Raw genomic sequence first — 15,629 nt, 5'->3', positions numbered from 1 at the left:
TAGCCGTACACTCCTCTACCCATTACATCTATTTATATGGACCTCCAGCCATACACATGTGTATAGCCGCACACCCTGTGTACGGCCGTATACATGGTGTGCGGCCGTACACACGTGTACGGCCGTACACACAAACTGCAAACAAATACAATATTACATAAAAATATATTTTCCTAGAAAAGCAAAGTATAAACCATATTTTTAACCCAACAGGTGAAGTCAATGTCCACAAAAAAAAATTGCATGTGGGATCAAGGTCATCTACATTTCCCTCGTCATCAAAAGGTTTGGTTCTTCCCTAAAAACTTTGTTTTTTTCATAGTGACATAACTTACCCAATATCTGCCTTGTTCATTCCAACCTTAAAAAAAGCCCTTGACCAACAATTGGGGTCCCTTTTAATGAGATAATCATATGCCCCTACATCAAAGCTCTTAATTTCTTCCATTGCAAGTTCGAATTTTGGAATTGTAGTTGCCTTTACAGCCCTCCAAAAAGGTTTAATGTAGCACTCACCCTTAAAATTTTTATGGAAGTTAGCAAGGATGTGCCTAGCACACAACCTATGCTCAACTTCTGGCCATCTTTCTTTCACAGCCTCCATTATACCCTGCATTGATTTGGAATGTTAGTTTATGTAAAAAGTAATTTTTGTAAAAGAAAAGTAGTGTATATATGTACCTTGTGTCCATCTGACATCAATGTGATTCCATTACCATTTCCCCCTTCATCTATGTCTTCCATTAGATTGTCCAAGAACCACTTCCAAGTATTCTTGTTCTCAACATTTACTACTGCCCAGGCTACTGGGTAAATGTTATTGTTTCCATCCCTGCCTACTACTGAGAGGAGCTCCCCTTTATAGATGCCCTTTAGAAAACATCCATCTATCCCAATTACCTTCCTACACACATCTAACCATCCATCAACCACTCCTTTAAAACTCACATAAAACCTTTCAAACACCACAATAGAATTATTTTGGGGCTGCACATACACTTCTACATGAGATCCTGGGTTGGCCCTTTTAATTCCAGCTCCGTAATCCCACAGCTTGGAATAATGATCCTTCAAATCACCCTCAATTTCACACAATGCAAATCTTTTTGCATTCCTACATTGTCCAACATTAACATTTATGTTGAATAACTTGGATACCATAGCTTTCATCTTCCTCAGACTCATTTTAGGGGACTCCAAAATATTAGTGACAAATTGTTTCCCTATCCACTTATTAGTAACAATTGACCCAAGTTTGAATGCCCTTGAACAACTATGGTCTTCTCTAAGGGAATTTATTTGAAATGTTTGTTCATCTTTCATCCAGGAAGCCCACAGTCTAAAAGGGCATTGTGGTCTTTTTCCTTTGCAACACTTTACAAGCAACCTATCCTTGTCATTCTTCTCATAATACAAGTCATATCCATGTGCAACTGCATAGTTACTGAGAGATGACTTAAGTTCAGCAGGAGAAGAGAATCTCATACCTAGTTCAAGCTTCATCTTCCTCCATTCCTGAGTAGCATCATGCCTAGGGTACACAGCTGGAAGTTCATTGCCTTTTTCATATTCATCTTCAATAAGTACTGGACATAACTTGTTCAAAAACTTATCATTCTAGGTTCTTTTGAAGATTCTTTTGCTTGATGTAACACATTCATCCTCTTCATGTTCACAGTTCTCATCATTTGCCAAAACAGAGTCGACATCTTCTTCTGAATACACAAGTTCTTCATCGTCTGGTTCTTCTTTCTGAATCCACTCAAATAGAGGTTCATTATCATGGTCAATATATACATCCACATGTCTGTTAGCATTTGCAACCTCAAGAAACTCAGAGTAGTCACATTCATTTTGTAGTGTTTGGAGCCCCTCACTCAATCTCACTTCAGGTATACAGTAATACACATGCTTGCACTGAAAATCTATAAGCTTCTCAACATATTTGATGAAATCAGAGAAACCAAACTCGTTTGCATCTTCATTCAGATGTAGTACTTGTGGAGCAAAATACACCAACGGATTAGGCACAAAAGTACCATTATAGTGTACATCGACTTTTGGAAAAATTTCATTTTCCTCCATTGAATCAGAATGGTGTTTTGAGAGAAGAGAAGTGTGAGTAATGTGGAACTGATCAAGAACAAATTATGAGAATAAAGACAATATAACCCTAATTGATCTTCGTTCGTAAATGAGGTTTCTTGATAAATGAGGGTGGAAGAGGGTAACTGCCACGTAATTGCCACATAAACCAATAAAACATAAAATGACCGACTTAACTGGAAGCAACTGGTAATAATGACTTAATTTATACACAACAACAAGTTCAAGGGTAAAATGTGGACAAAAAAAAGTCAGGGACTAAATGTGTACAAAACCAATAATATGTTACCCTTTGAAGTCATTATCCCTCGATTTTATCAAAATTTAGAAAGATACATTAGTACGTGTTTACTGTGGCTTCATCATGATAACCAAATGACCCTTACAACTTTAAGAAAATAACTTTATTAACATAAAAATTAAAAGCTACACATTCAAAATGCACAAAAAAAATATTTAACAATGCTTAAAACCAAACTTAATAATTTATGAGAAAATTCGGCAAATGACCATAATGTAGGGTGAGTTTGAAGAAAATGACCACAAAAATGAACATTTCAGAAAATGACCACATGTTCTGCAGAGGGGGTTCTGCGGAACCATAAACATCTCTGCGGAATGTGAACACCTTTGCGGATCTTGGTTTTTTTCATTTTTTTTGTTTTTTTGTTTTCGTTTATTAATATTTTTTTAATCACATAAGGTACTATGTGATTATTATGTAAAAAAAAATTGTTTTCGTTTTTTATTTTTCTTATTTAATTACCCGTTTATAAAAGTTACGTGTTTAATAAAAATTATACAAATATACTATGTTTTTTATAAAATTACACACACCGGTACTCTGAATAATAAACATACTTTAAGTAGGTTACAAAACATACTTTAAAAACATAAACATATAACCTTCATAATAAACATACTTTGAAATAAACTTCATTAAAGACTCTGCGGATCCTCTACAGCTTTGCGGAATCTTTGTTTTTTGATTTTTGATTTTTGATTTTATTTTATTTTTATTTATTTATTTTTTTTGCGTTCATTTTTGTTTATTAATATAACTTTTTTTTAAATACACTAATACATTATGTGATTATTATGTAAAAAATTCTACAAAAAATGTTAAAAATAATGAAATGTTTTATGTAATACGTTTGCTTCTGAGGAACCGAAACATCTCTGCGGATATTGAGTTTTTTAATTTTTATTTTTTTCGTTTTTTTGTTTTTTCTATTTTTTGTTTTCGTTTATTAATATTAATTTTTTTAATACACTAATACCTTATGTTTATGTAAAAAATTGACAAAAAGAGGTTAAAAATAATGAACTTATGGTTAATATCAGTCCACAATACTGTTTGGGAATCTACAGAACTGTTATCAGCGGATTAGTGTACACATCTGCGAATCAGTGTACACATCTGAGGATCAGTATACACCTTTGCGGATCTGTGTACACCTCTGCGGATCAGTATACATCTTTGCGGATCAGTGTACACCTCTGCGGATCTGTATACACCTCTACGGATTAGTTATAAAAGTTATAGACGTATTTTAATGGGTTTTTGTGAGTTTGTGAGTTTCAATTACCAATAGAAATTGTTTTTTCATTGTGTTTGTGGAGAGTGATTTGTAAATACAAAATAGTAAAAATACATAGAAAACATACATCAATAGCAAACGTATTATATAAATCATTTCATTATTTTTAACTTTTTTGTCAATTTTTTTACATAATAATCACATAAGGTATTAGTGTATTTAAAAAAAAAATTAATATTAATAAATTAAAATGAACACAAAAAACAAAAAAAAGAAAAAAAAATTAAAAAAAATCAAAAAGCAAATATTTCACAGAGCTGTAGATGATCCACAGAGACTTTAATGAAGTTTATTTCAAAGTATGTTTATTATAAAGGTTGTATGTTTATGTTTTCTAAAGTATCTTTTTTAACCTACTTAAAGTATGTTTATTATTTAGAATACCAGTGTGTGTAATTTTATAAAAAACATAGAATATTTGTATAATTTTTATTAAACACACAATTTTATAAACGGGTAATTAAATAAGAAAGGAAAAACGAATTTTCTTTTATATAATAATCACATAATACCTTATGTGATTAAAAAAATATATTAATAAACGAAAAAAAAACAGAAAACGAAAAAAAAAAAAAATGAAAAAACCAAGATCCACAGAGGTGTTTACATTCGGCAGAGGTGTTTATGGTTCTGCAGAACCCCTCTGTGAAACCTATGGTCATTTCCTAAAATCTTTATTTTTACGGTCATTTTCTTCAAACTCTCCATATATTTTGGTCATTTGCCGAATTTACTCGTAATTTATTGGCTAATAATAATATTGTCCTTCTATTTTTTAGAATTCTACATAAACACCACTACCTAACACCTAAAGTGAGAAAGAATAAAAGAAAAGAATCTGCAAAGCTCCGTTAGGCTTCCCAGTTCCCAGTTCCCCGAAGCCTTTGCTTGTTTTATTCCCTGCTTTGCATCAAAATTCACCCGACTCCAAACTCACTTCAGTTCCCCCATAGCTGTTCTTCAACCGTCCTTTTCTCTCTAATCTTTCTATTCACTCGAAAGAATCGTTAAACAAACGTGGCAATCCCGCTGGATCAACAATGTAAGTCATTATCCTCTTTAATTTGTTGGGTTTTGTTGCAAATGTTTAGGGTTTATTTCCCACATGTTTTCTTCCGTCGATTTTCAGCTGTGTTGTCTGTATACGATGAACGGGTGATTGTTATCCTAAATGCATGTGATTCTATCGATCATATAATTATAATCCCCCCTTTTTGTAACAGTCAATGGACGTCGAAGACCGGATGAACACGCATTATAGCACAAGCTTTAAACCCTCTGGTACTCTTTTTCTTCTCACTATGTATATGTAGACATAAATGTTTATGTATTCAATTTGTTATTTTTTTGGGATGATCACGCAATTGACCTGCTCGATTTTGTCAATTTTGCAAATGATTTCGGTATATCCCTTCTAAATGTTGTCTAGATGCAAAATTTTCTCACTTTCCTTGGTTTGTGTTTTGTATGTTTGTTTCAGAAATAATCAAGGGACAAATGAGCAATGGTGAAGAAATCATATCTCCAAACCCACTGTACACTAAGCGCACATTTGATGCAAAGAAGCAAAAGAAAACCATTGATTATAATGATCCATTTGATGTTAGAAACTTTGTGGCAAGCTTTGATTCACCTAAATATGGGTCTGTTACAAAAGACATAGAAAATATTCTTTCACTAAGAAAACAGACGTTGATGCCTTGTTTTAGAAGGTATCCTTCACTTGGGGCTGATTTAATGGACACATACCCTGTGAAGGAGGCTCCATTTCCAAATCCTGTGAAGGAGGTTTCAGTTGCAAATCATGTGAGGGATGTGGTTATGTTTGATGATGCCATGGGCATGGGTCATGATACAAATGCACCTGATTCTGTTGTCATCATAGGATCAGATGATGATGAACCCACATCCGCAAGGCCTTTTCAACCTTACAGAGACATAGTCTTGAATAAGCCTGAAGGCCAGTTTTCAATGAAACAATTTCTGGTAAGCTGCCTTGAATCTTTTTGGGATTCCAGTGAAGATTTCTGGTTTGAATTAATACGTGTTGTATAAATATGATGTTTTGGTTTTATCTCCATGTAGGAGGGAGATTATGGTCAAGGTCAAGCTTCAGTTGGGAAAGGAGGAGGGGGAGGAGGAGGAGGAGGAGGAGGAGGAGGGAGAGGGGTGGGGGTAGGGGGTGGGAGTGGGAGTGGGAATGTGAATGGGGGTGGGGGTGGGAAAGGGAGAGGGAGACCAAGGGGAAAAGGAAAAGGAGGAAAAGGAGAAAGAGAAGGTGTAGAAGAAGGGAATACAATTACAGATATTGTTGTCGAGTCAAAAGATGAAAAAGAGAAAAATAATGATAATGATGTAGAGGTTGAAAAGAAAAAGCACTTTAAAGGTGTCTATGTTGGTGTTGATTCCGATTCCGATGTGGAAGAGAGTAATTCACAATCCGAAGCTGACTTTGATGGGCTTGCTGATATTTGGCAAGAAATGAACGTTGGATTGGAATCCTCAAAGGTAACATGAAAATATTTATCTGTTATCTTCCTCAAAGTCACACTTCTAGTATAAATTTATCAACATGTAGTACCTTTTTATAATCTCTTTCAGGATCCTGACATGGCATTTCCATCTATCCAACATCAAAAAGAAGAAGAAGAGGAACAAGAATGTGATCATTCCTTTATATTAAAAGAAGACATTGGTTATGTTTGTCGTGTATGTGGAGTTGTTGATAGAAGTATTGAATCCATAATCGAGTTTCAACGCCCCAAGGTCCTCATTCAAAACTCAAAACTTTATATCTTTCAGTTCAACAACTATGAAACTATAGTCATTGATTTGAAATTTCAATACAGGCATCAAAGAGTACAAGAACTTATTATTACGATGGGCGATCTGACAAAGGGGCGCCAGGTGGCGTTGTTCTTGATGGAGTGAAATTACCAGGAAAAGATTTCTCAATGGGAGATGCAGCAATAACAGCTCACCCGAGTCATAAAAAAGAAATGAAACCACATCAAGTTGAAGGCTTTAATTTTCTTTTAAGCAATTTAGTTTCTGAAAAGCCAGGTGGATGCATCCTGGCCCACGCACCAGGATCTGGTAAAACCTTTTTGCTTATCAGTTTCATTCAAAGTTACATGGCAAAAGATCCAGATGCAAGACCATTAGTGGTTCTTCCTAGAGGAATTCTAGCAACATGGAAGAAAGAAATTCATAAATGGCAAGTTGAAGACATTCCAGTGTTTGATTTTTATTCTTTAAAAGCAGATGGTAGGGCCCAACAACTTGAAGTCCTAAAACAATGGACAAATCAAAGATCCATTTTGTTTTTAGGATACAAACAGTTTTCCACAATTGTTTGTGACAACGATAGAGGCTCCATTTCCCTTACTTGTCAAGAGATTTTACTAAAATGCCCCACGATTCTCATCTTAGATGAAGGCCATACTCCAAGAAACCAAGACACAGATGTGTTGACTTCACTTGAAAAAGTCGAAACCAAAAGAAAGGTTGTACTTTCAGGTACCCTTTATCAAAATCATGTGAGGGAAGTTTTCAATATTTTGAATCTTGTTCGCCCTAAGTTTTTAAAACTTGAAGATCCCAAGATGATAAAAAGAAGAATCTTGAGTAGGGTTCCGATTGAAAGCAGGAGAAATCTTTTGAAAAAGAGCACTGATAATGAGTTTTATGAATTGGTTGAACATACTTTACTTAAAGATGAAAATTTCAAGAGAAAAGTCACAGTTATTGAGGATTTACGCGAAATGACAAGTAAAGTCCTTCATTACTACAAAGGTGATTTCTTGGATTTACCTGGGCATATGGACTTTTCTGTCTTTTTAAACCTTAGCCCTAGGCAAAAGAGGGAAGTTTCAGAATTAAAAAAACTAGCAAGAAAATTCAAAATAAGCTCAGATGGAAGCGCGATATATGTCCACCCTGATTTAAAAAGTTTAGCAAAAAACATAAACAAAGAAAAACTCGATGACAATGTCCACAAAATCGATGAGCTTTTGGAGAATATAAACGAAAGAGAAGGGGTAAAAGCGAAATTTTTCCTCAACCTACTTCGCCTATGTGAATCCAAAGGCGAAAAGCTTCTAGTTTTTGGTCAATATCTTTTGCCCTTAAAGTTCTTGCTAAGGTTGACCACGAAAGTCAAAGGGTGGACTTTAGGAAAGCAGATTTTCATGATAACTGGGGACCACGATAACGATGAACGAGAAATAGCAATGGATCAATTCAACAATTCTAGTGAAGCAAAAGTGTTTTTTGGATCAATTAAAGCATGTGGAGAAGGAATATCTTTAGTTGGAGCTTCAAGAATTATAATTTTGGATGTTCATTTGAACCCTTCGGTTACCCGACAAGCAATCGGGCGGGCTTTTAGACCCGGGCAGCTAAGGAAGGTTTATACTTATAGACTGATTGCTGCAAATTCACCTGAAGAAGAAGATCATACCACTTGTTTTAAAAAGGAGTCTATTTCTAAAATGTGGTTTGAGTGGAATGAATATTGTGGGCATCATGAGTTTGAAATGGAGATGATTGATGTTAAAGATTGTGGGGATGAGTTTCTTGAAACTTCTTGGTTGAATGAAGATGTTACTGCATTGTATAAAAGGTTAGTAAAATTGATTTTTGAGTTGATTGCATTTTTGGTCCTTGAGTATAGCTGATTTTTGCAATTTTGGTCCCAAGAAGTTCTCATGCAGTTTGGTTGTGATTTGAGGTTTTTGCAACATTGATGGTCCTTAAACAACAAATATTTGTAAAAAATTGAAAAGGGTAAAATAGTCATTTTTTACTTGGAAGAGGACCAAAAACTGTACAACAACCTCATATTAGGGCCTAAGTTGAAAGAGAAAACTTTTTGGGATTAAATGAGAACTTTTTAGGTTAGTTATAGCTGATTTTTGCAATTTTGGTCCCAAAAAGTTCTCTTGCAATTTGGTCATTATTTGAGGTTTTTGCAACATAAATGGTCCGTTAATGACAAATACTTATAAAAAAATGAAAAGGGTAAAATAGTAATTTTACTTGGAAGAAGACCATAAACTTTACAAGAACCTCATGTTAGGACCCAAACTGAAAGATAACTTTTTGGGACATAAGAAAACTTTTTAAGTTAGCAAGATTACATATTTGGTCCCTGAGTATAGCTTATGTTTTTCAATTTTGTCCCCAAAATGATTTCTCTTGCAATTTGGTTCTTATTTGAGGTTTTTGTAATGTTTATGGTGCTCAAATAACAATTATAAAAAAACAGAATAGAGTAATATAGTCATTTTACCTGGAGGAGGACCAAAAAACATTACAAAAACCTCAAATAAGGACCAAAATTGCAAGAGAAAACTTCTTGGGGGACCAAAATTTCAAAGATTAGCTATAACTGGGGACCAAAATGTAACTTACACTTAATTTTGTCTCTGAACAATATTGGTATTCATTGGTGTTAATTTTGGTTTCTTATGTGTTATATGTAGATCATGATGGGTGGTGAGGAGAACCATGTTGATATTTCTCTAAATTAGAAGCTACTTTTTTGTGGTTGGTTGGCTTTAGGTAAAAATCTTTTTTTTTTTTTTAAAAAAAAATTAATATTTACTAGATGTGATATTCTTGGATTCTGATCTTTTTTTTGCTATTATATCATGTCTTATGGATATGCAATGTATTTGGTAGGTATAAAACAATCTGATTTCCTTGGTAAATGTATGATTGCCTCCTAATTTTGATATAACAACTTTATATTTTCTAGTTAAAGAAATTAGAGAGGGACGTATCATTTTGGTTTAATACAATTACAAACAAATATTAAACTATTTGCAAAATATATCATGATAAAATTAACAATATTCAACAACTTCAACTTGCAAAGTATATTATGCATCATGTGTGTATGGATGATAATGCATAGCCAATTCAACGATTTAATATTTATGTCGCTTTCCACTAACGAAAATGGCAAAATCCCATTATCATAAACTTTCTCCATTGCATAACCTTTTCAAAATCTTTTTCAAAAGTATATAACCGATCTTTGCTTCAATGCATAACCTTTTATAAAGACCCCTCATCTAATTTGTCGTCTTCTAAACACATATGTCATATTTCTCAAAAGAATAAAAATAAACTACTTTACATTAAATATTTAAATATATAAAAGACGATAGCACTACTAAGTATGTAGTTATAAAAATAAAAGATGTAAAAATATTATATGATTGGTTTGATATTTGATATTAGTGTCATTTTAATCGGACGGACACATGCTTTTTATTGATATTTTTTATATAAAAATATTCTTTTTTTTTTTTTTTTTTTTTTGTGTGTGTGTGTGTATTCTGTAAATTACATTAATTAGTCAAAGAAAAAAAAATAAAGATTTAAAAGTTGATATAATTAAGGGGATAAAATCAAAATAGTATCGAGTATTTTAAAAGTTGATACAATCTTTTTAGACTTATTCTTGGCCATCAAATTGTAAGAAATGACAGTATACAAGTCAAATCTACATTATTACTAAAGCAAAAGAAAAGAAAAATATATGCATCTTATCTTTACAATTATACAAATATATAGTTTCTGTTTCATAACAGATCAAGATTTTTTTTAATAACTCATGCTACAAAATCATGTAACAAGTGAGACGATCCAAATCTTTGTCGTTGGTTACCTGAATCCACACAGTCAAAGTCAACCGTCTCTGGCCCCACCGATGAACCACCGCCAGCATCATACACACCACCACCACCACCACCAAAGCTATGATGATGGTTGGAAGCCATTGGTTGTAAGCTACCATCTTCACAGTGCTGTAACCCTAATGTGAGCGACACCCCACCCACACCACCACCACCACCACCACCACCACCTACATTTCCATTTCCAAACCTTCCCGGAATCTGATATGCCGCCGCCATGAGCCGCTCGTGTTCACCTCTGTTAACCATCATGTTTTGGAAATCTGATTCATTGCTTGTTCCCACCATGTCTTGATTTGTTAATTTGGAGGCTTCGGTTTCTCCTTGATCATCGGAAGGATTCCGATCTCTTTTTGCATGTTTGGGTGCGATTTCCGATGATGAGTTTGATTCCATTCCGGCTTCTCCAGCTTCCTCTTTGTACATTTCCTCCACCATCGGCTTCCATAGACGAACTCTCGCATTTATAAACCAGTTTGAAACCTGCCCATTACACATTCCATTAGGAAACAATGGTATCGGGATAGGAATCAGAATCGGAATCCCCAATGGAACTTTAGTGCCGTAATAGAAAGAAACAAAAGTAGGATGCTGTAATACACAAATATATGAAAATACATTGCCACATCAAGTATATGGTAATTTACCTGACTTCTAGTCAAACCTGTCTGTCTTGCTAGCATGATTTTGTCTGAATCTTTAGGATACCTGAACAAATAAAGTAAATAATATAAATTAAAACATAATTACAAAAAAAAAGTAGTATAAAAATGATGGGAATCAGTGATTACGGATGAAGAAAATGCTCAAACAACCAAGCACGAAGAACCGACACAGAAGTTTCCGGAAGGCCTCGTTGTGGTCTCCAAGTATGTTGTTGTATCATTCCAAGCTGTTGAAGAGCTCGTTGTTGCCTAAGTTGTTGATCCACAAACCGAAGTCTGGAAATCCCAATTCCTTTCCCGTTTCCGGCGGAATCAGTCTCCCCGAGGCTTCTTTGAGCCGCTTTTATTTGGTTATTTATCGCGTCTCGCAAACAACGAAAATGGCGCGAAATTGTCTGCAAAGCAAGTGATGTGTAGGGCCTAGCGGCCCCACATCCAGCAATCACATCAAATGCAGATACAACGATCTGCATTTGATGATAGTATTGCTTGTACCTTCTATCAACCTCATCCAACATCGCGATTAATTTTGTTGTTTTATTTTGCAAATCTTGTTTTTCATTAGCTGAGAGTTCGTTTAATTCTTGATTTGGAGAAATAATGTTCTTCGATTCATCATCGATTCCTTTCGAGTCATCGGTGGATTCCTTTCGTGAGTTTTGTTGTTTTAGAGCTTTTCCGACGTTAACGATCTCATTGAGCAATTCTTGTGCGGATTTTAGGTACTTGGAATCAGTGATTCCCCTCGAAACATTTCCGATTCCGTACGGAGAAACGTCTGTTTTGATCGAGTCTAAATTGTTTCCGTGAAAACCGGTTATTACGGAACTGGATTCCGGCCGGAAGAATATGTTTGGGTTCCTGTAATCACCGGAATGGAATTGGATTCCGGTTGGTTGAATATGCGAACTGAGACTCAGTGACAGTCCCTGTCCTTGCCCTTGTTGCAAATTCCGACTTCCCATTTGATCCATTAACATCATTTCGTGATTCCTACCGTCTCTCCATGATTCCCCCATGCTTGAGAGGAATTCTTGATGTGAGACAACATTGGAATCATGGACTCCGATGTTAGGAATGTCGGTACAGCTGTTGGGCTGCTGGGAAGCTCCGGCCAGAGTACCGGAAAACTCTCCGCCTCCGGTGGAAGCTGATGAAAAGTTCATGTACATCATCACATTTCCGGCTAGAATTGGTGTTTCCGATGGGTAAGAATCCTGTAGAGGCTCTCTTAAGTAGAGCATTGGAGCGGAATCTCTTGCATTTTCTGAACTTGGTATGTAAGTTGACATTTCTTCAAATATTTGTAATAAATTTTCTGCAAGAAATAAAACCATTGAATGTAAAAATTAATTTAATTTTTATGGATATTTCAAGAAAATTAACTATTTCTACATAGAATTGACTCGTTAAAAGATGTAACAGCTTTCGAATCCTTAATTTTTTTTTTCGAATTATTGTAAAAATGCTAAAATAATACAAATCGCAAAAATGTAAAATTTTGGACGAATTATCACAATAATGCATAAAAGTCATTGTAGTTGACAATTTCGTATATTTGCTTTTTTAAAGTCTAATTTTCATATTTTTGGAGCTTGTTGCAACAAAAAATAAAACAAGATACTTTGAAAAGTCAATATATAAAGTAACACAAGATATTCTGTATAAAAGTTAGAATCTTTACGAGAGAGAATTTAATATATGACATTTCTACGTATGATTGAAATTTAGAAACTAATGAACTTCGACGAGTTTGACAAAACTAACCGAGTGTTTGACATAGTTATAAATTTTTAAAATATGTAAAATTACATAGAAGGACAATTGTTTAAAAAAGATAAATATATAAATATATGTCAAGGGCAATTATGGAAATTGATATAAAAAGCTCAATAGTTTTTTCTTAAACGTTGCATGGAGTAGCTTTTAGATTTGAAGTTTTTTGTTTAAACTAGAAATTAAATGCTCGTACCAATAAATGAAGCTTTTTGTTTGAATCGAACTTTTTGTTAAAAGTAAAAAAGTAGAAGCCTCCGAACATGCCCCTAAAATAGAAAAGACCATAAAAAGGATTTCTTTTGATAAACTTACATTAGCGATTGAAAATTTGAATCATGATGCTTAACATTTACATAAAAAATCATTTTTTGTGAATAACACAAAAACATGATAATGTACTATAAATCATTCAAATGGTAACAGGGATTGATTTATTTAACCTTGACAAAAGAAAACTACTAGTATATTTTTTCAACGTTTTTTTTACCAAGTAGTTCAATCTAGCAAGGTGAAAATTGAAAAATGAAATATAATGGCTCATCAAAAAGCAGAAAATCAAAGTGAAATCATTAAAATGGTAACAAAGATTGAATCTTTATGAAACAAACATACAATGAAATGAGAAGATAGAAGATGGAGGGAGTATTAATGGTTGGAGAAGGACATAAGCATAAAAGCAACACAAAGAAAGTACTTTGATGTTTGTTTGTGTACGCAACCCTCACATGATACGCGTAGTAGTAGAGATATTCCCTGTTTGTTTTGCTGCTATCAAACAAGGTAAATTTGTAGACAACTCTTTTTCAATATATATATTCCCAAAATACCCTCAATTCATCATCAAATTAACATTTTGTATGGAAACTAATTAAAGAAACAAACCCATTTTTATTTGATCAATTTCAAGATGAACAAAACAAGTAAACACCCATATAATCCACTCAATTGTATGAATCTTTGAAAAATATGATCAACAGAATAAAGATCAAAAAGGGTTAATGGAAATTAATCAAGAAAACCCATATAAGAAAAAAAAATGTGTTCTTGATGATGAGATAGATATTGGAAGCAAAAAAAGTCAACAGATTAGGAATATATGAATTTAAAAAAAGAAAAAAATACCTGAAATTAAGTCATGGGTGTGTGGTTGTGGGGAACAAGTAAGCTTCAATTTTGTGATGCAATTTCCATGAATTCATGTACACCGATGTTGATGATGATGATCCCAAGACCAGATGTACACATGGGGTCTCCAAATTCAGAATCACAATCAATTAATACGACTCTGCCCGAACTGCCCGGAATTCAGAAAACACAAGTACTCAGCATTGAAGGGTAGAGAGAGAGAGAGAGAAAGAGAAAAAACTGGTTGAATTCAGTTCTGAGATTTTAATGAAACAAGGTGAGAGTTTTGATGTTTATGATGATGATGATGATGATAGATGATGATGATGGTGTTTTATGATCACTCATCAATCAATCGATACATCAAAATCATAACTTTCTTTTAAAATCTTTCCATTCTTCCATCAATTCCCACGTGAAAACCCCCCACATACTCTCTCTCTTCTTATATGTATGTATGTATATATATGGTTTTCTTTTGTCTTTCTGTGATTATCTATATGAAAATCCCAGAAAAAATGTCGCAGAAAGCCAAAAAAAAAAAGAACTATAATCCACTTTCAAGAAAATTTATCTCTCTATATCTATATACATATACACATATGTGTGTCACTGTGTGTGTATGTGTTTAAGCTGCTGAGCTATTATCTGATCTTTTCTTTGATGGATTTCCCTTTCTTCCTTCTTCTTTCTTTCACCACTTTCTCTCTCTAAAACTATATGTTTCTCTCTCTAAAAGTATATGTTTCTCTCTCTAGAAAACGAGCTGTTGACGACGATGTTTGGTTAAGGAGTATAATCTCTAACAACCAGTTGGTAGACCTAAACTAAAAACCTCCCTTAAACCTCTCTTTCTCTCTCTTACTCTTACTTTCTCTCTCTAGAATTCAACCTTAACTCCGTATTTCTAAATTTTGAGCATGGTTATAGAAAAAGATTGAAAGGTCTCAGTTGCTGCAATATCTACTGGATACTCAAATTTTATTTGTATTTATTTTTATTTTTTGATAGCTTATTTCCAGAGCTAAAATTTGCAAATCCAGATATTTGTATAAGTTTTAATGCATGTTGTACAAATTGGTAACGAAAGGTTTATGTAAATTGGAGATTTTAGGTCTAGAAAAGCAGGTAGGTTTTTTAATTGGGTGCACAAGTAGGGTGCATACATCACTACATTATTTTTTGTATTACTCTTTCGATTCAACTACTACTACCTTAATTTACAATTTGAGCCCTTATGTTTATATGTTTTTAATTTGTACCCTTAACTTCTGAAAGTTTAACCAATTTGCCAATAAGTGAATTAAAAATTGCCACTTAATGCATTAAGAGTTCTATCAATATTACGAGTGCATTTGTAATGAAGATAATAGACAAATAGCTAAAAACAAGGTTCATATGGCATCTTAAAAGGGTATTGTAGTTTTAATGGGGCTAGAAAATACAATATTTAACTACTACTAATAATGCACTATATTTAGGAGAACTTTTGAAATGGTATATATATTTTTCAAAGCCATTTTCAATCACCAACTTGACCAAGTTAGTTTATTATTTCTAAGATTTTATATAAAATATCTAAACTAAGAGTTTTTACATCAAGGTGGAAGACAAACATGCAATAAGTTATATTCTTATTTTTTTTG

The 15,629-nt window shown here is 33.6% G+C and overlaps 3 protein-coding genes across 6 annotated transcripts; 1 reads left to right on the top strand and 2 right to left on the bottom strand.

Annotated features, from left to right (window-relative positions):
• Positions 1-331: 331 nt before the first annotated feature.
• LOC111918193 (uncharacterized) lies at positions 332-2,085 on the bottom strand. The gene is made up of 3 exons (XM_052767868.1): positions 1,656-2,085; positions 682-1,574; positions 332-610 (listed from the first exon to the last, which is right to left on the bottom strand). The coding sequence occupies exons 1-3, from the start codon at positions 2,083-2,085 to the stop codon at positions 332-334; spliced, it is 1,602 nt and encodes a 533-aa protein (XP_052623828.1).
• A 2,428-nt stretch (positions 2,086-4,513) lies between these two features.
• Positions 4,514-9,421, top strand: LOC111918195 (protein CHROMATIN REMODELING 35). Of its 2 annotated transcripts, none has more exons than XM_023913853.3 (7): positions 4,514-4,749; positions 4,931-4,988; positions 5,188-5,693; positions 5,793-6,215; positions 6,309-6,473; positions 6,557-8,331; positions 9,194-9,421. In XM_023913853.3, the coding sequence occupies exons 2-7, from the start codon at positions 4,934-4,936 to the stop codon at positions 9,198-9,200; spliced, it is 2,931 nt and encodes a 976-aa protein (XP_023769621.3). In that variant the 5' UTR covers positions 4,514-4,749; positions 4,931-4,933; the 3' UTR covers positions 9,201-9,421. The 2 variants fall into 2 exon arrangements, with proteins under 2 accessions (XP_023769621.3, XP_042753941.2); XM_042898007.2 differs by having other exon boundaries at positions 4,837-4,988.
• Positions 9,422-10,207: 786 nt separating this feature from the next.
• On the bottom strand, positions 10,208-14,919 carry LOC111918258 (BEL1-like homeodomain protein 7). 3 transcript variants are annotated; one of them, XM_042897933.2, is made up of 5 exons: positions 13,981-14,919; positions 13,052-13,124; positions 11,206-12,397; positions 11,062-11,122; positions 10,208-10,897 (listed from the first exon to the last, which is right to left on the bottom strand). In XM_042897933.2, exons 3-5 carry the CDS (start codon positions 12,369-12,371, stop codon positions 10,331-10,333), a joined length of 1,794 nt encoding a protein of 597 aa, XP_042753867.1. In that variant the 5' UTR covers positions 12,372-12,397; positions 13,052-13,124; positions 13,981-14,919; the 3' UTR covers positions 10,208-10,330. The 3 variants fall into 3 exon arrangements, with proteins under 3 accessions (XP_042753867.1, XP_023769716.1, XP_052623121.1); XM_023913948.3 differs by lacking the exon at positions 13,052-13,124 and having other exon boundaries at positions 13,981-14,918; XM_052767161.1 differs by lacking the exons at positions 13,052-13,124; positions 13,981-14,919 and adding an exon at positions 13,553-13,623.
• Positions 14,920-15,629: the final 710 nt, after the last annotated feature.

This window comes from Lactuca sativa, chromosome 9 (genome assembly GCF_002870075.4).
Source record: "Lactuca sativa cultivar Salinas chromosome 9, Lsat_Salinas_v11, whole genome shotgun sequence".
In the NCBI taxonomy this organism is placed as follows: domain Eukaryota; kingdom Viridiplantae; phylum Streptophyta; class Magnoliopsida; order Asterales; family Asteraceae; genus Lactuca; species Lactuca sativa.
The sequence above is the reverse complement of the archived record's forward strand: the minus strand, read 5'-3'. Positions and strand labels throughout refer to the sequence as shown.

Coding starts and splice junctions, on each gene's coding strand:
- LOC111918195 (XM_023913853.3), top strand. CDS start 4,934: ATGGACGTCGAAGACCGGATGAACACGCATTATAGCACAAGCTTTAAA. Junction 5,694..5,792: donor TTTCAATGAAACAATTTCTG/GTAAGCTGCCTT, acceptor ATCTCCATGTAG/GAGGGAGATTATGGTCAAGG. Junction 6,474..6,556: donor TCGAGTTTCAACGCCCCAAG/GTCCTCATTCAA, acceptor ATTTCAATACAG/GCATCAAAGAGTACAAGAAC.
- LOC111918193 (XM_052767868.1), bottom strand. CDS start 2,085: ATGGAGGAAAATGAAATTTTTCCAAAAGTCGATGTACACTATAATGGT. Junction 1,575..1,655: donor TGAACATGAAGAGGATGAAT/GTGTTACATCAA, acceptor TACTTATTGAAG/ATGAATATGAAAAAGGCAAT. Junction 611..681: donor TGATGTCAGATGGACACAAG/GTACATATATAC, acceptor AAATCAATGCAG/GGTATAATGGAGGCTGTGAA.
- LOC111918258 (XM_042897933.2), bottom strand. CDS start 12,371: ATGTCAACTTACATACCAAGTTCAGAAAATGCAAGAGATTCCGCTCCA. Junction 11,123..11,205: donor TTTGAGCATTTTCTTCATCC/GTAATCACTGAT, acceptor TTATTTGTTCAG/GTATCCTAAAGATTCAGACA. Junction 10,898..11,061: donor CAGGTTTGACTAGAAGTCAG/GTAAATTACCAT, acceptor TGTAATGGGCAG/GTTTCAAACTGGTTTATAAA.